General features: G+C 41.1%; 1 protein-coding gene and 1 long non-coding RNA gene across 2 annotated transcripts in view; one reads left to right on the top strand and one right to left on the bottom strand.

Moving 5' to 3' along the window:
* Nucleotides 1-24,427, top strand: part of jade3 (jade family PHD finger 3) — a 49,806-nt gene that overhangs the window by 1,064 nt on the left and 24,315 nt on the right. Inside the window, exon 2 of the mRNA XM_008107115.3 lies at nucleotides 22,413-22,472. Coding sequence (XP_008105322.1) covers nucleotides 22,424-22,472 — 49 coding nt within the window. The 5' untranslated portion in view covers nucleotides 22,413-22,423. The remainder of the gene's footprint in view (nucleotides 1-22,412; nucleotides 22,473-24,427) is intronic.
* LOC107982637 (uncharacterized) lies at nucleotides 8,508-21,909 on the bottom strand. The gene is made up of 3 exons (XR_010004306.1): nucleotides 21,666-21,909; nucleotides 18,690-18,752; nucleotides 8,508-14,238 (listed from the first exon to the last, which is right to left on the bottom strand). It is a non-coding gene; the product is annotated as an uncharacterized LOC107982637 (long non-coding RNA).

Here is a 24,427-nt window from a genome sequence, read left to right as displayed (position 1 = left end):
AAAGAGAAACTGGAGTGTCATTCAGGGTGATCTTCCAGGTGATGCTGCACTGTGGCTCCACCTGGAAGTAAGAGGCAAAAATACTTGGATGAGGTGACAGCCAGACTGAATTCAATACTTACCCAACATGCTCATGTATAAGGCTAGACGTTTTAGGGCTCTTCCAGACAGGCCCTATATCCCAGGATCTGATTCCAGGTTTTCTGTTTATCCCAGATTATCTGGCAGTTGGGACTCATATAATCCAGTTTAAAGCAGAAAACCTGAGATCAGATCCTGGGATATAGGGCCTGTCTGGAAGGGCCCTTAGTCAAAAAAGCAACCCAAAAACCCTAGGATGGCTTATCCATGGGTCACTGGGAGTACAGTGTTGTACTTTAACCCATCTCAAAAGGAAGGAGCCGACCCTTAGAGGAGAGGGGCGGAAAGCGAGAGCTTGGTCTATCCTGTGAGAAATTTAAGGCTTCTTCTACACTGCCATATAAAATCCAGATTATCTGTTTTGAACTGAATTATAGGGCAGTGTAGACTTATATAATTCAGTTCAAAGCAGATAATGTGGATTTTCTGCTTTAATAATCTGGATTATCAAAATTGCTGAAATGCAATTGCGCATCATTGTTACTCCCAAGTTAAATGTAACCCTATACTATGCTGTTTATTCCCAAATATTTTGACAGACGCTTTGAATTTTCAATGCCTAGAAGCTCCAATCAGAAACACCAGTATTCAGGCATCTCATTAGAGGAAAAGTCTAGCAACTTACACTTTTGATGTGATAAATCAAGTAATGTGTTGGTTTGTTCTTCCTCCCATTGTTATTAATTGCCATTTAGGACCCTTCGACACAGCTATATATTCCAGTTCAAAGCCGATATTGTGGGATTTCCTGCCTTGATATTCTGGATTATATGGCTGAATATAATCCCACATTTTCTGCTTTGAACTGGAATATATGGCAGTGTGGACCTAGATATTGTGGATTATCTGCTTTGTTAATCTTACAGTGTAGAAGGGACCTAAAAGAAGTACTGGCACCCTCGGCAAGCTCTGCTTGGCATCACTTCTGGCCTTCTTGGATGCTGGGATGGAAAAAGCAATTTATTTGCTTTCGACACTCAAGTATAAGTCTAGAAATTTCAGTAAAAAACCAACCCCCAAAACCTGGGCCAACTTATCCATGGGTCAGAATGAGTACTGTGCTGTAACTCCTATCAAAAAAATGGACCATCCCCTCCTCTGTGTAAAATGCTGTGAAGTGAGAAGTGAGTCCATTCTGGGAGAACTTAAAAGAAGCACGGGGCCCTTTTACTCTCTTTTTGGATGCTTGGCTGGGAGTGGCTGGCCCTCTAAAGTGGCTTTCTCCTCTCTGGAATGACTCTCCACTTACTCACAGGCCAGTGTAAGGACTGTGCCTTAACTTAGCAAAACGAACCAACCCCTTCTCTGAGCAGAGGGGTGAAAGGCAAGAGCTGAGTCAATCCCAGAAGAACTTAAAAGATGCCCTGGCCCTTCTATTATCCCACCCAAAGGAACAGAGGAATGGCGACGGGCAGCTGGAACCCTGAGTCGGCACTGGGTCTTTCCCCCCCTTCACAGGATCAGTATCAATTTATTCACGGGTCACATCAGAACCTAGAATTTTGGCCTCCAAACCTGCCCTCAACTGATACATGAGGTCTACTTATACATGGGTATAACTGACAGAAAGACTAGCATCCACAGTACTAGTAGAGCATAGTGAGAGATGGGTTATAGTCCAGTTTCTGAAGAGCTGTGTTTTTTTCTCTTCTGTGTGGACACAGATGTAGGATTCCAGCACTTAGCACACAGTGGTCGGCTTTCAGATTACAATCCTGTGCCTTCTTGTGGGGGATTAGGCCATACTGAACATAGCGGAGCTTGGTCCAAGCAATCACACATAGTGAAGGCAACCATTTCTTATTGACAAATAGTAGTGGGTCTTAGATCTGCCAACAATATACTTCAGATGCTAGTCTTTCTGTCAATTAAATCTTGAATTCAGTTTGGCTGTTACTTTTTTTGTTACTTTTTAAAAGTGATTGTTGTGGGCCTTCAAGTCATATCTGACAAACAGAGATGCTAAGGTGAAGCTCTCATGGGGTTTTCCTGGCAAGATTTGTTCAGGGGGATTTTGCCATTGCCTTCCTCTGAGGCTGAGTGAGGTTTCCAGAGTCCTAGTCCAACCCTTAAACCACTACAACAGTGCTGATTCTCCCAATTTAAAGAAAACTGCATACATTCAATTTTTCATGCAATATATATGTGTGTGTGTTTGCCTGTGTTATCCTGACTTGCAAGCAAAGTCCTTTTGAACTTTCCGTGACACTGTGAAAGTAATTTTACAGTACACCTGCAAGAAAAAAATGAGTGAACTGAGACAGTTGCATATCTTTTCACATACTACTATGTTGTGTTCCCTTAATATTGATATAATGGTTTGAGATGGTCAGAGAGGGTCTTTCAGTGGTTTAGATAATTTAACTATTTGCAGTGGGAAAAAAACACCAGTAGAACAGAATAGAGAGATGATCAATTTGGATGGTGTTTCTTGGCTTATGACCAAGCAGCTTCTAATTGCTATGCACTCTTTGTACAAGTAAAAGAAAGTGCTGTTATAGAGATACAGAGAGTTTAGGTTCTCTGTTGACTCTTTTCATTCTTTCTGTGCCTCTCCTAATGGTGCGAACAACCTGAAAATGTAGAAGTATTGATGTTCAGAAGCCAAATAACAAAGTATTTTGGGAAGTAGGGCAGGTGAAATATACAAATAGTGTTTTGAAGCCAGTGGCATGGTTTCCTCTATTATCGGAAACACTCTCTCCCTTCACAGCAGTGCATACAGTGGTCACTTAAGAAAATACTCAATTTTAAAAGTCCTGTCTTTAATCCCTTGCCACAAGGCAATGATCTGATATTTTAATTTTACTTGCCTCTTTCTCTGCTTATTAGCGCAATTATCGAATTATACGTGACCGTGCAGATTGTTCATAGAGATGTGCATAGTCTGTGCTGACAGATAAAGCAGCCCTAATCCCTAAATCTGCAGGCTGGGAGCTAGTTAGGATGGGGTGGTAGTACTATTTCACCCTAGAATCGGTTGTTTGTTCTGGCAACTCATTTTCATTGGTGGAAAGCTCTGACTGGAAAGCTATTAGTAATGGTGTTGTTATTGTCAATATCCAGCATCAGTGTGTCATTTCTGGACTGGGCCCCTGAGCTGGTATAGTTAATCCTACAATGACTTTCTATGTGTGAGTGTGAAAATAAAACCGATATACATGCAGTAAATTAATATAGATAATATAAAAATAGCATCAAGCTCACCCCATGCATTCACCTATTTGTTTGGGCTGTATGATATGGGCAGTTTTATTTCTAACTAGCAGTGCCCGGGTTATTAGAAGAAGATATTATTTGTTTTGGGATGTTAAGTCATATCACTGAAGTTTGGTCCACATCCATCGTTGGCTGGGTTCAGTGCTATCTGGATAAGGGTGAACTACATCTCCCAGATTTCCAGGGCAATCACTCCCAAATCCTGCCAGTATTTGCAGTTAGTCATGTTGGGTCTGTGTGCCAAGTTTAGTCCAGATCCATCGTTGGCTGGGTTCAGGGCTCTCTCTGGATGCCAGTGAACTATAACTCCCAAAGTCAAGGTCCATTCCCGCTAACCCTTGTAGTATGTTCAGTTGGTCATGGGGCTTCTCTGCGCCAAGTTTGGTCCCAGTCTACTGTCGGTGGGGGTCATAGTATTGCTGGATGCAGGTGGACTGCATTCCTCCAAACTCCTTGTTCAGTTGGTCATGGGGCTTCTCTGTGCCAAGTTTGGCCCCAGTCCATTGTTGGTCACAGTATCAGTGAAGGTAATGCAAGTCCCTTCATCCTCCCCAGATGTGGTCCAGATGCATTGTTGGTTGGGCTTACAGTGCTCTCTGGATGTAGGTCAAGTACAACTCCTGTAAATCATGGTGAATTCTCCCCAAACATCTTGTTCAGTTGCTGATCAATTCCTCTATTAGCTGTGTGCCATAGGAAAAGGTAGAAAAGGGTTAAGGGAGAGGCAGTGGGTGGGGTCATGCAAATTAAGGAACCCTGCGATGTCCATTCTGAAGGAAAACAGAATATATAGGGTGAAATAGTCCCCACATGAAAGCCTTCACTTGGGTGGGAGGCAGAATGGTGTCTGTGGAGGACACTGGCAAGGTTTGGGCAACATGTTTATGGTGCTCACTATAACCTGCATGTCAGTGGAGGGAGGGCCATGGGTGTCTCCTGCTCAGTGGGAACTAGAGCTGGTTGTGGAGGAGGGAGGCTGTCTGTGTAAGTGGACACCTCCACATACACACATATGCATTTTTCATTTTTATTATGTGTATAGATTATGCCCAACCTGGAATGTGTCCTTGGTGGCTAGTGGCTCATTTAGAAGAGAAGGCTGAGATGATAGCCCTGTTTAAATATTTGAAAAGATGGCAGATTGAGGTTGGAAAACTTGTTTTCTGCTGCTCTGGGGGCTAGGACACAATGGTGCAATGGATTCAAACTGCAGGAAAAGAGATTCCACCTAAACAATACAAAAAAAAAACTTCCTGGCAGTAAGAGCTGTTCGATAGTAGAATGAATGAATGAATGAATGCATGCATGCCTTGGATGGTGATGGCGCCTCCTTTCCTGGACATTTTAAAACAGAGGCTGAATGGCCATCTGTCTGGAGCATTTTGATTGTTGTTTTCCTGCATGGCAGGGGATTGGACTGAATAGCCCTTGGTCTCTTCCAGCTTTAGCTGTCTGCACCAGGTATGTGTAGTTGCAAATAGGACTGGGAACACTTTCCTTCTGTTTGGGAGTGTTGTGGGGCATGTGGGATAGCAGACCAAACTGTCTGTAAAGGAAATTTTCAAAAATGTGGGACCAATTGTTCCCCCCCCCCCCCAAAAAACAAGTCTGAAAAACTTTTTTAAAATTTTGGAGGGATCTAGGGGGTTCTGTGGGCCACACTTAAAGATCCAAAGAGCCCTCCAGCCCATATTTTGCCCGTCCCAAAATTATACTGCAGGCGCTAAAGCTGTTAAACTATATATCTTCATATATATAGAGCTAGATATAATTTGTTGTAAGGCTATCATGCCACTTGTGGTTTTTTGCCTTCTTCATATTTCTGTGGTAGTCATAAGACAAGTGAATTATTTCCAGTTTGGTTAGCCTTTGGCATCAACTTTGATTCTCCTAATTGATTTCATTCAAATTGGCCTGTGTGTGTGTTTTTACATTGTTTTTACTAGTTTAAACTGTTTCGTCAAATCATTTAACATGCTTTGAGTCCATTTAAATTACGTTTTGTAATTTTAAATAGATTAATGTTTTTGTACACCATCCTGAGACTCTACAATACAGGAAAGATTATACATGTTTTAATAAAATGAAAAAATGAAATAAATGTGCACCTTGCTGTTTATATTTTTTATTGTTGTAATTAATAACAGATGTAAGTGGCCCTCTGTTTTCATTCAAACTACATGAGTCAGCAGCATGAATATGGCACTGTTTCTGATTTCTGGTATATATGTTGCTTCCATTTGTGAGGTTATATGTGTTGGTTTTATTTTTCACAGTCTTAAAAAAACTGCTACTCATGAGCATTCCTCCACTACAATGCTAGTAATGTTTGCAAGTGATAAGAACATCCGGCAGCTGCCTCTTCGGTGGAAGGAATCCAAGCTTGCAATGGCTTGACCTTCTTAAGAACCTAGAAGCTGATTGAAAAGGAAGACATTGAAGCAAAAACCTTTGCAGCCCTATACATGATTTTTAGGAATATATTTCATTGACTCAGTAGTTGTTCTTTCTGAGCAAGTATGGTGAGGAGTGTAGGTTTTATGCGTGCAGAGAAGTAAAAACTTCCTAATATTGTGGGAAGTCTAAATGTTGTGTTATTAAATTACATTTGAAGAATAATACCTTATTTATCTAATTCAGATATGGGCAAGCTTTGGACTTCAACTCCCAGAAATCACAGTCATCTTATTGGCTGTTAGGAATTGCGAGAGTTGAAGTCTAAAACACCTGAAGGTCTGAAGTTTGCCCATGCGTGATCTAATTGAAGGATTGGTTCATTTTGTGAGTTCCTAAAATACTAATCTGATATTAGAAGTTATGAACCTACTTTTAAAACAAACCTTTCAGCATTTCAGAAACTTGATGAATTCTTTCCCTTAGTTCTGTGGTTTGTAGTATTCATTGTCATTATTAAGATTGGTGGAAGGAATATTGCAACTGATTTTGTACATACTACTCAAAAGGAGATACAGGACAGATACAGTATCCCTTATCCAAAAATGCTTGGAACCAGAAGTATTTTGGATTACTATATTTTCAGATTTTGGAATATCTATATTTGTACATATATACTTAGTGAAGAATCTTGGAGGTGGGACCCAAGTCTAAACGCAAAATATATTTCATACACACCTTATACATGTGGCCCGAAGGTATTTTTTTACAATATTTTGAATAATTTTGTGCTCAAAACAACATCTGTTTACATTAGGCCATCAAAAGGCAAAATGTGAGTCCTTCGAGTATTTTAAAGTATTTCTGATTTTTGGATAAAGGATGCTCAAAACTGTACTGAATTCTTCCTCAGACCCATCCCAAGTTGGAGTTACGTCTGAACACCACCAGTATATATGTTTTGACAGAATTGCATTTTGCAATCCTTTGCAATTGTAGATTTAGTAAAACATTTATTTATTTATTTATTTATTTATTTATTTACAGCATTTATACCCCGCCCTTCTCACCCAAGGGGACTCAGGTGAAAGGGGTAAAAGGAAAGCTGTCTGCTCAAAAGTATTAGATATTTGAATTTCCCCTTTCCAAAGATCAGACATTGTTTAATTTAGAAAGTTGAAGGAAATAATAATAACTGCAACTCTCTACCGCTCTACTGGACTACTGCAACGCTCTCTACATGGGGTTGCCTCTGAAGACGGCCCGGAAGCTCCAACTAGTACAACTAGTACAGCCAGATTAATAACTGGGGCGGCATACAGGGAGCATTCCACCCCCCTGCTAAACCAGCTCCACTGGCTGCCGATATGCTACCGAGCCCAATACAAAGTGCTGGTTTTGACCTATAAAGTCCTAAATGGTTCTGGCCCAATCTACTTGTTCGAACGCATCTCCTCCTATGAGCCAGTAAGATCCCTAAGGTCATCTGGTGAGGCCTTGCTCTCGGTCCCGCCTGCTTCACAAGCGCGGCTGGTGGGAACGAGGGACAGGGCCTTCTTGGTGGTGGCTCCCCGGCTGTGGAACGCCCTCCCCAGAGATATACGGCAAGCCCCAACCCTTTTGAGTTTTAGAAAAGCCTTAAAAACATGACTATGTGCCCAGGCCTTTAACGAATAAATGATAAAGACGACCCAGACTGTTATATGGATAAAGTAGGAGGATATTGGACGAATGAATTTTAAGCATATGTTTTATGTTTTATATTTTATACAGTATTTAACTGGTTGTAATACATTTTTATATGTTGTTGTTTTAATGATGTGTCGGCATCAAATTGTTGCCAATTGTACACTGCCCTGAGTCCCTTCGGGTGAGAAGGGCGGGATAGAAATATTGGAAATAAATAAATAAATAACAACTTTATTTATATTCTGCTCTATCTCCCTGGAGGGACTCAGTGTGGATTCCAGACATAAAAAGCAAACATTCAATGCCCGAACACAACAACAGTACACCTGTAGTAATGAAAATTGATAATCCAACATATAGAAACAAATTATGACTTAACAACTAAAAGTACATAAATCAAAATGCATCCTGTTATATCAGACATAAAACAAAACATCAAACATCAAACAGAAACGTCAAGAAACAAGAATAGCAGTTTCTATTCTAATTTTTTTAGAGCATTACTCTTGGTGGAAATTTTCTATTGTGTGCACATCTTGAATGGGTACCCTTATTTGAAATTGTTCCTAAGTGATGCAGCCTTTTCCGTCTTTTTTGGAGTCACGCATGCCTTGGGTTTTCCATTCCATAGAGCTGCCAGAGGAAGAAGCAGCAGCCATGTGATAGAGTGGAACTGTTCCTCGCCTTGCAGACTGCAGTTTTTTTTTTAAAGCCCACTGACAAGGATTAGGTATAATCATATTGCTGCTGTTGGCCCTTTCCCACAGCCAGACACAGGGTTGCTATTCATGGAGGAGGAGGCTGTTGAAAGCCAGGATGGGAGCAAAGAACAACAGTGCTACTTGCTCCAGTCCGGAAGGAAGTGAACACAGAATTGTCCCTTTCTGCTAAGCGACTGAATTGGGATAGAGAGATGCAATGAAAAGAGTGTTATTTTAAAGGGAAATGTAAATACTGTTGAGCAATAAAATGGAAACAGTGCATGGTTATCTAAAGAAAAGGGATGAGTTGTTGGCTTGAAGTCTTTTAAAAGCAGCTATGCTGATACATTTCTGAAGTTCAGGGTAGAAGGATAGAGCATACACTACTGTGTTTCCCCGAAAATAAGAGTGTCTTATATTAATTTTTACTCCCAAAGATGCGCTAGGTCTTATTTTCCGGGGATGTCTTATTTTTCCATGAAGAAGAATTCACATTTTTTGTTGAACAAAAAGTGAACATTTATTATATACTGTACAGTAGATGTCATCACAAAGCAGCATAACCAGACAAACCGTGAATCCTATCAAGAATTTCTTGTTACTACCATTATTTCCATGTACAACACTCTATGGTAAATACTTTTACCAATCCTGCATGCTCTGGTTTTCTGTTTGGCGGGCAGGCTTCCAAACAAAAACTTTGCTAGGTTTTACTTTTGGGGGAGGCCTTATATTTAGCAATTCAGCAAAACACCCCCCCCCCCCAATTTTTCTGGCTACGGCCCTGAGTATAGTGGTCTAACACTCGTAGTTCTGCAGCATCAAAAGTTCAGAAGCACATCTTGCTGTCTTCATGCACGTTTCCGTAAAATGCTGTTACAGTTACCTTCTGTTACATTCTTTGTTTCAAGTAAAAGGTGCTCCTACACTTTTCCTTTCTGCTTCATGAAAGTTAGAATATCGTACTGCAAGTTTCAGTTTTGTCATCCAGAAATTTATTAGTCATACAAATGGTTATTTATGCTACAAAACTTAAATCAGATACTGTAATGAAATTACACTTTATAATTTTTCTGTGAGTTGTTGACAATACAGCCCTGTACATGTTTGCTCCTCAATCAATTGCAATGTTATACACTTGTGACACAACCTAAGGAACTTTGACATGTACATTGAAATATCTTACATCCAAGAAAAAGCTTATGTGAAAGAAATGAGTTTTAAAAATAATGGCAAATCCAAACTTTCAGACCATATATTTGAACAGACTCAAGAGAATTGTTCAGTGAGCATACATTTGCAGTTCAGAAGACTTTTTGTTAGCTTCAGGTTTGCAGTTGCAGTGCTGAAATGGTAATCCAGAATTATATGGATGATCCAGTGGTATTGTCTCAATCAGAGGTGACAAACCGTGTCTGGATTTATGTCTGGATTGCAACTCCTAGTAAGTTTTCACTGTTGGTTGCACTAGCCAGGGTTCATGGGAGTTGTAGTCCAACAATACCTGGATGCTTTTTGTGCCTGGAATAGTCCTTCTTAAAAACGACAACTGTATTTTGCCAAGTTTTGGTGTATATGTAGGGGGCTATTTTATTCAAAAATTAGAAGTGACTTCTGGTTCACTCTTTGTTTTACAAGAAGGTGTTTCCTGGGTTTTAAACAGCCGTTGGGGCAAAAACATGGCAGGACTGTGAAATTGCTACCTATAGTCCCTGAGTGTGAGCATTTAATCTTATTTCTATTTTAAAAATGTGGAAATCTTGACAGTTTTTCTGTTGTGATTTTTTCACCAGAACACTCTTCTAGGAAGGGCATAAGAAGCAATGGGGAAAAGTATCTGTTCCTATTCAGCACTGCTGATGTGGGTTTCCTATAAAATAAATGGAGAAATGGATCACAGGTTCAATTACATATGTTTATTTAATTTGTATTTTAGGATCTAAGTTATTGAACTTTACAAAGACACAAAACAAGGATTTCGTCATTTATGTGCAGTACGACCCCTGTATCCATGGGACCAGTAGCTGCAGTTTCAATTACCCACATCTGACAAAGTAGGTTCTCTATGCGTTTTCAAGATCCTCCAGTGAGAGCCTATGGCATTATTGTGCTGGAAGTCCTTTATTTCAATAGGGTTCTCTGCTGCTGCTCAGTTGTTTAGTCGTCTCCGACTCTTCGTGACCTCATGGACCAGTCCACGCCATCACCGCCCCCAGTTCCTTCAAGGTCAAGCCAGTCACTTCAAGGATACCGTCCATCCATCTTGCCCTTGGTCGGCCTCTCTTCCTTTTTCCTTCCATTTTCCCCAGCATCGTGATCTTTTCCAAGCTTTCCTGTCTCCTCATGATGTGGCCAAAATACTTCAGCTTTGCCTCTAATATCCTTCCCTCCAGTAAGCATCCAGCAATTATTTCCTGGAGGATGGACTGGTTGGATCTTCTTGCGGTCCAAGGCACCCTCAGGATTTTCCTCCAGCACCAGAGTTCAAAAGCGTCTATCTTCCTTCACTCAGCCTTCTTTATGGTCCAGCTCTCGCATCCATAGGTTACTATGGGGAATACCATTTCTTTGACTGTGCGGACCTTCGTTGCCAGTTTGATGTCTCTGTTCTTCATTATTTTGTCAAGGTTGGCCATTGTTCTCCTCCCAAGAAGTAAACGTCTTCTGATTTCCTGGCTGCAGTCTGCATCTGCAGTGATCTTTGCGCCTGTAAATATAAAGTCTGTCACTGCCTCCACGTTTTCTCCTTCTATTTGCCAGTTATCAATAGGTGTAGTTGCCATGATCTTGGTTTTCTTGACGTTTAACTGCAACCCAGCCTTTGCACTTTCTTCTTTCACCTTGGTGATAAGGCTCCTCAGCTCTTCCTCACTTTCGGCCATTAGAGTGGTATCATCTGCATACCTAAGGTTGTTAATGTTTCTTCCAGCAATTTTAAGTCCAGCCTTGGATTCCTCAAGCTCCGCATGTCGCATGATGTGTTCTGCGTACAAGTTGAATAGGGAGGGTGAAAGTATGCATCCCTGCTGTACTCCTTTCCCAATCTTGAACCTGTCTGTTGTTCCGTGATCTATTCTTACTGTGGCTAAGTATCCCCATACCACCAAGAACATGCCATAGTTTATTATGATCCACACAGTCAAAGGCTTTAGAATAGTCAATAAAGCAGAAGTAGATGTTTTTCTGAAACTCCCTGGCTTCCTCTATTATCCAGTGGATATTGGCAATTTGGTATCTGGTTCCTCTGCCTTTTCTAAATCCAGCTTGGACATCTGGCAACTCTCACTCCATGTATTGCTGGAGTTTCTACTGTCTGCAATTCCATGTATCCACATAAAGTCCAGGAACATTTCACCCACTGATACGGGCTTCTACTATATGTTTAAATCAGACCAATTTAACTGAGTTGTGTCCGCTATTTTGTCAATAGTGCATCTGTGACACCACCTTTATTTTGGATACGGAGTTTGCGGTTCCCATATATAGTTAGTGAGTTTCTTCTTGCACAGTACTACACAAACCATAATTAGGTTGACAACCCCCTTTTATTTGTGTTAGTGTCTGTGTGTGCATGACTTATTGCTTTGCCTCCATCTAATTAGGATGCAAACCAAGAAGGAAAGACTCATGCAGACATCGACAGGATGTCTTCAGCAGCAGAAGTGTAGTTTGATTCTCCCAGAAAATAAGCCTGTTAAGGTGAAACATCCTTCTAATTTTAGTTTCTGTAAAATGTGTGCCTTGACTATCTGCAGCTGGGGATGAAACCTCATTAAAGTGCCACAGGCTTTTTGGAGTGCAATGAAGTTTGCTGAACTGTTACATTCATATAATAGATTGAAGTTTTGAAGGGAGAAAGTTGATGTATCTGTTGTGGTCTGAGTGGAAATTTGGTCTGTCTAGATAAGCAATAGTGAGTTATTCAGGAAATGCAGTGGAACACTTTAATTACTTGAACAATAGTGTTCTCAAAGAAATGTTGTAGTGTGAGCCCAACATTTCAGCAGGCTTCCCCCATCTCTGAACATCCAGTAAATTAATTAAAACTTTAACATTCTTTAAAAATCGGCAGTCATTAGCATTATCTTTAGCTACTTTGAACAACTCCTCCACACCTGTCTCTGTGAAAATTGCTTTGTGATTGCTTTGTTCACACCATAGCAGTTCAGGGCCTTCCTGTTCTTAAGTCCTAACAAGGAGAATCACAAGCATCAGGTTTTCATTGAATACAGGTAGCTTTCAACTGTAGCCTCACTCTTCTTAACATACCAACTAAAAAAAAAAATCAAACAATATATATAGTACCATCTTTGTCCTTTCAGGAAAAAACATTTGCCACTACAATACATTGGTTTTAAAGTCAGGGTGGTTTCAAAATTAACCATTTATTAGTATGAACATGAGGACAGTTGGTTGAACAGTGTTCTTCGAAGGTTTTCTCCCCTCAGTTTTAAAAATCATTAATATTTTATTAAAATATATGACAAACACATGGAAAGATTCTGGATGTAACATCTAGCCAATGCTTTTAAATCTGACTGGTTTGGAGATAAATAGGCTCAAATTAAGGATTTTGTACAATATTTTCCCTGCAAAATCTTGAAATTAAGTAATTGGTGTATTTTGAATCCATTTAATTAATCTGGGGAACACCTGCTCGGTCCCGCAACCATTGTCTTGTGGGGGTCTCGAAGGGGTCAGTACTGTCCCCTATGCTGTTTAACATCTACATGAGAGATCATCCAGAATTTCAGGGTACGGTGTCACTTGTACGCAGATGATGTCCAACTCTATCACTCCTTCCCACCTGTCACTAAGGAAGCTGTTCAGGTCCTGATCCGGTGCATGGCCGCTGTGTCAGACTGCATGAGGGCGAACAAATTGAAACTGAATCCAGACAAGACAGAGGTCCTCCTGGTCAGTTGTAAGGCCGAATAGGGCATAGGGTTACAGCCTGTGCTGGACGGGGATTACACTCCTTCTGCAGACACAGGTTCGCAGCTTGGATATTCTCCTGGATTCATAGCTGAGCCTGGAACCCCAGGTCTCGGCAGTGACCAGGGGAGCATTTGCACAACTAAGATTTGTGCGCCAGCTGCTCCTGTACCTTGGGAAGTCTGACTTGGCCACAGTGGTCCACGCTCTGGTTATATCCCGCTTGGATTACTGCAACGCGCTCTATGTGGGGTTGCCTTTGAAGACTGCCCGAAAGCTTCAATTAGTACAACGGGCGTCAGCCAGACTGATAACTGGAGCGGCATACAGGGAGCATACCGCTCCTCTGTTGCGCCAGCTCCACTGGCTGCCAATATGCTACCGAGTCCAAGTCAAAGTGCTGGTTTTGACCTATAAAGCCCTAAACAGTTCTGGTCCAACTTACCTGTTCGAACGTATCTCCTCCTATGAGCCAATGAGAACCTTAAAATCATCTGGGGAGGCCCTGCTCTTGGTCCCACCGATCTCACGAGCACGGCTGGTGGGAACGAGAGACAGGGCCTTCTCAGTGGTGGCTCCTCATCTGTGGAACACCCACCCTAGCAACATCCGGCAGGCTCCATCTCTTTTGGGCTTTAGGAAAAAACTAAAGACATGGCTATATGCGCAAGCATTTAACGAATAACTTTATGGCTCGACACGGTCTAGACTAAGGATTATGTGCAAGGTTCCTGGACAAATAGATTCAAGCACTTTATGTGTTTTAAGCTTTGTATATTGTTTTTATTTGAGTAATGTTTAATTGTTTTGAAATGCTCTATGTTGATGTTATTGTATTGTGTTACTGGCATTGAATTTTGCCAGTTTTGTAAGCTGCCTTGAGTCCCTTTAGGTGAGAAAGGCGTGGTAGAAATGCTGTAAAATGAATGAATGAATAAATAAATACATCCTTTTACCTCTCATCGTCTTCTCATAGGATTCTTTTTCATCTGCTTATTAGAGAGTTTTGTTAGTCTGGGAGTCCGGGACTTGGGCTGGACTTGCTGCCAAACCATAGATAGGTATTTCCAAATGACGTTGCAATGAAGTTTAGGCTCCTGTACTTTTTCTTCCCTCACAAGCTTTTATTTCCATCCCGCTTTCCTCATCTGCAGTTTGACTGTAATGGTAAGCAATTGTTTGTCAGAAATGTGTATTCCAAATTCATATATATATATCATCAGGTTATGAATTAGCACCATGATAAAACTTGTGACTTTCCTGAACCAGTCTAGCAATAGGATTTAGTGTAAATGTGAGATTTTTTCTTAAAATCAAGTTTACAGGGGCCTTCTGAAAGAAATCCTTTTAACAAGAACAAATCATAACTTTTAAAGGCCCAAATCTAATTCTTCAGCTGCATCTACTCTTGTCTAATCAATGCAGTTTGGTGCTGCTTTGAACTGCCATGGCTCAATGCTATTGAATCCTGAAATTTGTAGTTTGGTGAGGCACCAGCACTCTTTGGCAGAGAAGGCTAAATGCCTTGTAAAAACTACAACTTCCACGCTTTCATAGCATTGAGCAATGGCAATTAAAGTGATGTCAACTGGCATTACATCATTCTGAACTAACCAGAGTTCTTATTGGGACAAGGTAAAATAATGAAATTGTCTTCCTTTAATTTGTGTCCTGTGCTTCCTTCTTCTCTTTGTTCTAATTGAGTACGTGTGTTTTTCATACCCAAGGGATCATGACAATGGAATTGGATGATTTCTGTATTTGTCTTAATTACACTTGCACATTTTTTTGGTGGCAGAAGAAAAGAGGATTCTTAAACAACAGTTTTTAAATTCGTATTTGTATTATTATTTTTAAATTTACATATTCTTTAAAAAACAAACCAATCCATGTATATATACATGAAGCAGTGCAGTACTACTTAACATCAATATAATAATTGTATTTGACTATGCTATTCCCTCCTTCTACTTCTCCCATCTCCTGTCCTTTCAGTCATATACAGTTCTGTTCTTCCCTTCTATTACATTATTTTTCTATTCTATTCCATAATTTTGATTCACAAATCTGCTCTCCAACTATATGTGACATTGGCTTATACATGAGTACTGTATGTACAGTAGATTGTTTTTAAGCTTGATGGTTAACCCCCCACTCCCCTCCAATACATTTCCCAAGCCTTCATTAATCCAATTTGGTTTTTCATGTTTTCTCTGTGCCAACGTTTGTAACTGAGTTTTAGAGACAGAAAGGAATGAGGCCTGATTACCATATATAAAATCAGTTCATCTAATCAATATAAAAATAATTATGTGATGTGACTGTAGTGTTTCAGAAATTAAATGAAGGAACTTTTGTCACAATTACACAATGCGATGCTAACCAGCATATGGGGTGTAAATATTTTTTTAAAAAACACAATGCAAATTAAGGCTGTTGATCTTATGCAGATGATATTATGCTGTGACAGATATAAGGCTAAATTTTAGTTTCACATTTCTACCACATTCTTTGGAATAACCATGTCAATGCTGAATGTAAAGCATTGATTACATTCTGAATTAATGCAATAATGCGTGGAAACTGAGAAGAGCAGAGTTTTAGTATTCACTATGTGATAAGTCATTGGGGAGCACTATGCCAGTTATCAAAAGCTTGCTGAATGTTCCCAAAGATTGCAATGGCATTATGAACTCTTAGGTCATGAGCTTGAAAATGTGTAGATCATAATAAAGTTTAACCAATTAAGAAGAAACCCAGAGTCAGAAATTTGCAGAACAATAAAAAGTAATTGTACATATGGTTTTATGCCGCCATCTGTCAAACAAATTAAATGTAACTTTAAAAAATGGCTATGCTCCTATGGGAGAATGGAGGTTGTTTTGGTTTACCAAATATTTTGTTTTGCCAAATTTCCTTAAACATTGGCAATTACTTTGCTATTTAGAAGTTCTCTCCCTTGAAGATAATGCCTTTTCTTTGTTGTGCCTTTCTGTGACTGCTTCAGCTGATATGAATTCATCGTATGTATCAGTTGTATATAACAGTTATCAAAAGGGTCTAAAGACACCAGATTTCATCTGATAATTGGAAGCTGAGCAAGGTTAGCCCTGGTTAGTACATACATGCGGGACCACTAATGAATGCCAAGGGCTTTAGGCCATATTTCAAAGCAAACCCTGAGTATTCCATGCCTAAGAAAATTCCATGAAATTTTTTGGGTTCCCATAAATTAATCAGTAACTTGAAAGCACATCCACAAGTTATATGAAGTTATAAAACAGTTTTCTGATGTACAGTAGAGTCTCACTTATCCAACACTCGCTTATCCAACATTCTGGATTATCCAACGCATTTTTGTAGTCAATGTTTTCAATACATCGTGATATTTTGGTGCAAAATTCGTAAATACAGTAATTACTACATAGCATTACTGCGTATTGAACTACTTTTTCTGTCAAATTTGTTGTATAACAAGATGTTTTGGTGCTTAATTTGTAAAATCATAACCTAATTTGATGTTTAATAGGCTTTTCCCTAATCTCTCCTTATTATCCAACATATCCGCTTATCCAACGTTCTGCCGGCCCGTTTATGTTGGATAAGTGAGACTCTACTGTACCTTTAGCCTTGCTGGTGGCTAGGAGAAATTGTAACACAGATCGTGTTTCCTTTACTTCTTCTCCTTTCACCTGTTTATCATAGAATCATAGAGTCATAGAATCATAGAATAGTAGAGTTGGAAGAGACCTCATGGGCCATCCAGTCCAACCCCCTGCTAAGAAGCAGGAAATCGCATTCAAAGCACCCCCGACAGATGGCCATCCAGCCTCTGCTTAAAAGCCTCCAAAAAAGGAGCCTCCACCACGGTCCGGGGGAGAGAGTTCCACTGTCGAACAGCTCTCACAGTGAGGAAGTTCTTCCTGATGTTCAGGTGGAATCTCCTTTCCTGTAGTTTGAAGCCATTGTTCCGTGTCCTAGTCTGCAGGGAAGCAGAAAACAAGCTTGCTCCCTCCTCCCTATGACTTCCCTTCACGTATTTGTACATGGCTATCATGTCTCCTCTCAGCCTTCTCTTCTGCAGGCTAAACATGCCCAGCTCTTTAAGCCGCTCCTCATAGGGCTTGTTCTCCAGACCCTTAATCATTTTAGTCGCCCTCCTCTGGACGCTTTCCAGCTTGTCAACATCTCCCTTCAGCTGCGGTGCCCAAAATTGGACACAGTATTCCAGGTGTGGTCTGACCAAGGCAGAATAGAGGGGGAGCATGACTTCCCTGGATCTAGACGCTATACCCCTATTGATGCAGGCCAGAATCCCGTTGGCTTTTTTAGCTGCCGCATCACATTGTTGGCTCATGTTTAACTTGTTGTCCACGAGGACTCCAAGGTCTTTTTCGCACACACTGCTGTTATATTAGATTTGAGAAAGCTGTGTTATTGTGGTCTGAGATGTTGCATCTTTACTGGATGACAGGATGATGTATTCAAAAATGATGCACAGAAGTTAACGAGCAGCAACATTCCTTGCTTGGACTTCATCTGCCACTTCTATATAATTTTAGAATAGGCCCTCGGGCTGCAACTTCAAATGCTAGCAACTCTTGAAATTTGAGATGTGTTGAGAGAATATCCTGCAGGAAAAACTGGCAGCAACCATGTGAACAGGCTTTCTGTTTGTGCAAAAGATAGACCCAAGATCAGATTGCCCTGGTTGTGATCTTTCCAGGAAGTGGGCAAAATAATTGTTAGCCCTTAGTGGGCAGTGGGAATGCCACTGCAAAAATGAGGGATGGGTTCGAAGTTTCAGCAGATTGGAAGAGAACAAGTGAGAACTGAGAGCATGCAGACCAATGAATGAGATCAGGTTGGGAGCTAGATGTAATCTGGGACACAGAGGGAATTAAAGAGGCTTGCTTTGGTCCTGTTCTATAAGTATCAGGCTTTCAGTGATCTGGGGCAAAGAGTCATGGCCTTCCTAGTCTTGGGTTTCTCTGGATTTTTTTTTTTATTTATAGAGGCTTTCCACAATTTGCAAAGTTCCTCTTTAAAGCTCTGTGTATGGCTCAACTTGTGGAGTTTTGAAAGCTTTCATTATGTATTTTATGCATTTTTAGTTAGCTCGGCTTAGAAATGTAGATGAGCACCAACCCCCAGAGTCGGACACGACTGGACTTAATGTCAGGGGAAACCTTTACCTTTACCTTAGTTAGCCAAATAAAGGGATCACTGTTTGTGGATTTTGGATGTTATTGTATTTCCCTGTATGACCAATATGGCTAAGCTTAATATGTCCCATTTCATGCTGTGAGCTATAATGCCATAACAGTCCCCAGTATTATTTGTAAATATGATACATTTGGCCACTAGGATGTCTTGTGAAATAAGTAGAACTTTAAAGATTTGGACCCTTTCACTTTGACCTACCTACTAGAGGCAAGGTATGTTAGTGAGGTGGCTACTCCACTGAATTGTAATTGGTTTGCTATGTCTTTCCCTTGTAGGTTCAAATTTCTGCACACAACACTATTATTCCCAAAATTCCTTGGAGGAGGTTGTAACAGTTCAAATGTTTGGGGTCCTATTGGAAGATCTGTAGCTCATTGTTCAAACCTGAGTTTCTCGTAACATGTTCTTGAATACCTTCAGAATCTGACCTTGATTTCTTCGATTTATCTGTGCAGAAAAAGACAATAGCTGTGTAAATTTTAATAAGCCTTCCATCGCTAGCAGTGTTGTAAGTTTAAGTATTATTTGAGGGAAGTTTTTTTGGTGTCCTTTGGTCACCAAGAATGCAGTCGGTATGTACATATGGTACTGTATATACTCTTAAGTTGAGAAAACCAAGGTCAGCACAGACACAAGTCAATGCTGGGATAGGCACCTAGTGCAAAGGCCGTGGCAAGAACAGTGATTCTGAACCTGTGGCTCCTCAGGTGTTTTGGCTTACAACTCCCAGAAATCCCAGCAAGTTTATCAGCTGTTAGGATTTTTGGGAGTTGAAGGCCAAAACATCTGGGGACCCACAGGTTGAGAACCACTGGGCTAGAAGCACTACCACCCCTTTAGTCCTTCCTTGCCCAAATAGAGAAAGAAAGGCAGCCCTCTTTCTCCCTTTTTTCCTTGCTTTCATGGAGTTCAGCAGTAACATGAGGGAAGAATGTTGTGCACCTGCCATTTCGGGCCTTTGAGGTGGAATAGAGTAGCAGTGGCCATTTTTAATAAAGAGCTTCCTGCATAAGTTTCTCTGCTGAGAAACTATGGCAGCCATTTTTAATCGGGGCTTACTATGAAAACCTGTCTGTATTTAAAATGGATGGTGCCACATTATTCATCTATGTCATGCATGGGCAAACTAAGGCTCGGGGGACGGATGCAGCCCCCAGGGTGCCTACCCTCATTTTCTCTGTCCTCTTGGCATAAGGATGCCCCCCTCAACCTTATTCAGAAAGGACGGGGGAGGAAGACATGCAGCAGGTGAGAGCCCTCTAGAGCGCTTTCAGCCTCCATTTGTCTCGCCCACTTCCCGGCATAAGGACAGTGCGAGCTGCCCTGTACTTAAGCCAGGAGGACGGCTCGAGGAAGGGACGCAGTGGTTGAGAGCCCTCCAAAGCACTCTCGGATGTCGTCTGTCTCGCCCTCCTCCCAGCATCATGCTGACAGGACCGCCCGAAGATCGAGGGAGGAGGATTGGGGAGGAGGATCGGAGCAACTGCCACATGTCTAGTTTTCCTCCCGGCATAAAGATGGGGTAAGCATCCCTGCGCTTATGCCAGGAGGAGAATCTGAGGATGACTTGGGTCCTGTCCCACCCCATCCTGGTCCTTCCCTCTCCCAGATCCTTTGCCTCCCAGGCCCGTCCCACCCAGCATGTGCCCAGCTGCTCTCCCTCCCAGCCTGGCCCTTCTGGCTGGGCCACAATGTGCCCTCAAGGCAAAAAAGATTGCCCATGTCTGATTTATGTACTAATTAATGAACATTGCTTTGTCTGAAAAAGATTGAGGAAGAAGAGAAGGGAGAGCTTTTTCTTTTTCCCCCCTCCAGTTTGGGCAAGGGAGGAGTAAAGGGGTTGGAGTGCTTCTTGGCTCTGCGTCTTAGAAAAGAACAGCTTTATTGTCATTGTGCTATTGTACAACAAAATTAAATGCCTTCCCCAGTACACATCACAAAACAACACACTCATCCCTCCACACTATCTTGTCTTGTCACTGTCTTTGTGTTGGGTTCCTAATAAGGCAGGTTGCTTTCCTTGATCTTCTACTCCCTCTTTTCATGCTACATTCCTGGTCTTTTTCCTTATTTATATTATTTTCTGTGTCTATATTTGTATAGATGTAGACATTTGAAGACAATTGATTTAATTTACACCACTGCTATAACTCCTTAAAGAAACCGATCCTTTCTTTCTCTTTAATTCTTCCTCAGTATGTTTCCTTTATACATTTTTGCAAGGAGAGGAAAAGATTTGCTACATTCCTCTTTTACCCTCAATTTATCCATGTATCAAAGCAAAATCCATAATTTGTTCCTTGGCTTGAACATGAGGTCACCTTACACATGAGAGCATATATGGTAATTAGTGTTAAAGTCTATCGAAGATTTCAATCATTAAGCCAATGTGTGTTTAAGGATGTCTGTTCCTGTAACATTTGAAGAAAATTTCATCATCAGTATAAGGAATGAGAACAGAAGCATCTAGTTCTAGACATCACATCCCTTAAGCAAGAATCTGGCTGCATTGAGACAATATGAAAATGTGGTTTGTGTTAACAGCAGTTAGGAATGTGCATACTGGTTTGAGATTCTAGGCACACAATAGGTAAATCATGGTTTTGAACATCTAGTCCACATTCCTTTCCTTCTTTTTCATCACTGAACTTGAGAGTAATATCATATTTGCAGTGAATTAGCAACTCTTAAAGAACAACAGCTTCTGCTTTGTGTGATCAGCAAAATGTAAGAGATCTTTCAGAGTAATAATTGAATGGATATTGCACTCTAATTTGATCTGAATTCATTTGTTGTTGTTGGTTTTCAAGTCATTTCTGACTTATGGAGACCTTAATGAAAAACTATTAGGGATTTTCTTGGCAAAAATTGTTAAGAGTAAATTTGTCCTTCCCTTCCTCTGAGGCTGAGAGTGTGTGACTTTTCCAAGTCAACCAGTAGGTTTCCATAGAAGAGTGAGGATTTGAACCCTGGATTTCTGATGTCTTAGTACAATAGTGAAACCACTTACCGTATTGACTGTACATCTCATTGACACTCATTCCGTGCTTCAAGATCTGAATCATAGGTATTAATGAGATTTGAACCCTGAGTCCAACACGAAAAACCACTACACTATGCTAAAATATGAAAAGATAGAATAGCTACAGTCAAAATGGGATTTGGCTGTCACACTCACATTAATAGATTAAAATCATATTACAAGTTCATTGTAGGTATTACCTTGTGAATTATACTTCTGAAAATGCTATTGCAAGACAAGCTTGCATGTTGCCTTACAATAGGCATAATCATTTCTTCAGTATTTCCTTAGGCATGGCTATTACATTTTAATAAATTGAATGATCTGGGAGTGAATACCTGATGCTTTGGTGGTTGTGGACCTCATCATTTTCTTGCTTCAGAGATTACTGTGGGTCAGGCCTCATTGTAGAAGCTGGGGAAATAATCAGTTGTCTTGCTTGGTGTATTTGTTCTGTCACAGCTATTTTCGGCAGCTGGTTGCCGAGTCTATATTTAGATTCCCCACGCAGTCTATGGCAGCCTACTTCTATCATCTGCATCTGCAAGGAAGACCTCTGTCTATCCTGTTGAATATAGGTTGCAGCTGAAACAGGGCTTCCTTGTTGAAACAGCAGCTGAGCTGTAGATCTATTTGTCTGCCTCTGATCTTAACACACACCTGGATTGTTAGAGTAAATTGGCAGAGAATTATAAAAACACTTTTTGGTGGGGGGAGAGATACTGTGTAAGATAATAACTTCTCTTTTTCTCTTTTGCCATTTATTATGTGCCATTGTTCTTCTTTGAATGTTCTGCTGCCTTCTTTCTTTATTTTCATTTTTAAATGGCCCAAGGCCATTGCCAGCTTCATGCCAGGGTGACCTTAACCAGCATGGTTAGAGTTAGTGGATTATTCAATATGGTCTGTTTACTATGGAAGTAGCTTGTGCTCTGGCGAGATATTTGAAAGCATCCTTCATAAAATCTTGTAGTTATGTCTTAAGTATCCTGTTATCAGGCAGTAAGAAATGTGTGTATGTTGTTGGAGAATGTTTATCTTATAAGAGGAATTTCACCAAGCCCTTGTCTTCCCTCTCTTTCTAGCATGCGTCAGGATGAAACGCCACAGGCATTTAAGCAGCAGTGACAGTTCAGACAATGAAAGTAAGTGGTGCGATATAGCCTTCCTTTGATCTGTCGTCCTTCCTGTGGTTTTTCTCCTCTGGTTTGTGGGCAAACCGTTACACCTCTTTTTTTACTAATGAAGAAAAATGGATTTCTCATCCGATTTGATTTCCTCTCACTCATTGTGGTGTTTGATGTTAATAAAGGGAGCAAAAATGTAATATTTGAAAGAAGAATACTCAGTGTAGATTTTAATGATCTCTCTTTAGAATTTAAAAGCTGATTCAAGAGACATTGTGTGCACTCAAGTATATATTCTGAGGCTTCTGTTTTCCAGGTTAATAATATACTTTGAGATGTGGAATGCCCAAGGAAACACTTCATATCACTCGAAGTCAAGTATTATAGAAGATAAAAAGGGTACAACTTCAGACTCCCAGTTCTCAATTTACAGTATTATTGTCAAGGACAGAACGCCACAAGATTCAAAGTAACAGAGTTTATTAGATTACAGAACTCAAAAATGCCCGTAAAAACACAAGGGCCAGGCAATTTTTGCCTTTAGGAGCAAAAAGGGGCAAAAGTAAATGTTCAAAAGATAAACCGGATTAAACCGGAGTTTAATCCGGGTAAAAACAAACTGCTTTCTTCAGCCTGGGTATAAACAAAACGAAAGCCAAGGAACAAAAGATACAAAGAATGCAACTAATTGGCAGCAGATTCCTCTCTGCTGCCAACACTGTGTTTAGAGTAACTTGCGTCGCTCCCACACACACAGCAGACAGGATTCCAAACGAACAAATCCGCCAGGGACTTTAGCAGTAGAGTAGACCAGTTCCGTTCCGTAGATCAAAGCCAGAAGCAGACGTTTGTAGTTTTTCCAAGTCCAAGAAGGGGGGAAGACAAGCCGTGGTCAGTTCAGTCCGAGTTCTCAAAGCAGGAGATGGCGTCCGTCAAGAAGACGACGGAAGGTCAAGCTAATAAGAGTAAGCACAGGTTTGCACAAACAAATGCCCACACAATCCCTCCCGCCGTCTGACCCTGGATTCCAATCAACTTACGTCTCAGCACAGGAAAGCACACAAGTCTTCAGGGAAGCGTCCCACACACACACACGAATCCCAAGCGTTTGCCCAGATTACCTTGCCCGACGCAATTTGCAATTGCTCCCAAGCCCCATTTTATGCCAGTTACAAATCCTCATCACTGTCAGCTGTCCTCCTTAACCCGGGCGTTTCCTCATCACTTTCCTCGTCAGAGCTGGAACACCTCTGACTACGCCCAACAGCATCTCCAGCTGTGGATCCCGTCCCATCCCTCCAGCTAAGCCATGGGTCTAATCCTGAAGGTCCCCATTCATCTTCTGTCCCATCATGGCCAGTGGCACCCAATTCCTCCCTTACCCGAGTCCAATCCATCTCGTCCTCCTCTGAGCTAACCAGCCCTTCCTCCATTCTCTCCGTAAACCCTTCGAAAGACTCTTCGTCAGATGGTGCTGCAAATATGTCTCGCAGTCTTTTTCTCTCTCGCTCCTCGAGAGTATCTGACTCTCGAGGAGTCTTACGCCCACGTCTGTCAGAAACAGAGCCATGAGGCTCAATCATAACACTATCCCCTCTCACAAAGGCCTCCTCCCCCGATGGCGGAGAAGTGGCAGTGATACCCTCCGCTATAGCACCACGACGACTAGAGGTATCAAGTTTCAACAGCGAACGATGAAAGACTGGATGGACCTTTAAACTAGACGGTAAACGCAAACGAAACGCAACAGAAGAAATCTTTTTAACGATAGGAAAGGGACCCAAATACCGAGGCGCAAACTTTCCCCCAGCCTGTTTAATATGTTTGGAAGATAACCATACCAAATCCCCTTCTTCCAACTCCTCCCCTGCCTGCCTGTGGCGGTCAGCCTGAGTCTTCTGCGTTGCCTTAGCTTCCAGCAGTAAGCGACGGGCAACATCATGCAATGCAGCCATTTCCGAAGAGCGGTACAC

This window comes from Anolis carolinensis, chromosome 3 (genome assembly GCF_035594765.1).
Source record: "Anolis carolinensis isolate JA03-04 chromosome 3, rAnoCar3.1.pri, whole genome shotgun sequence".
Classification (NCBI taxonomy): Eukaryota; Metazoa; Chordata; class Lepidosauria; order Squamata; family Dactyloidae; genus Anolis; species Anolis carolinensis.
Note: the sequence above shows the minus strand (reverse complement) of the source record. Positions and strands in the feature narration are given on the sequence as shown.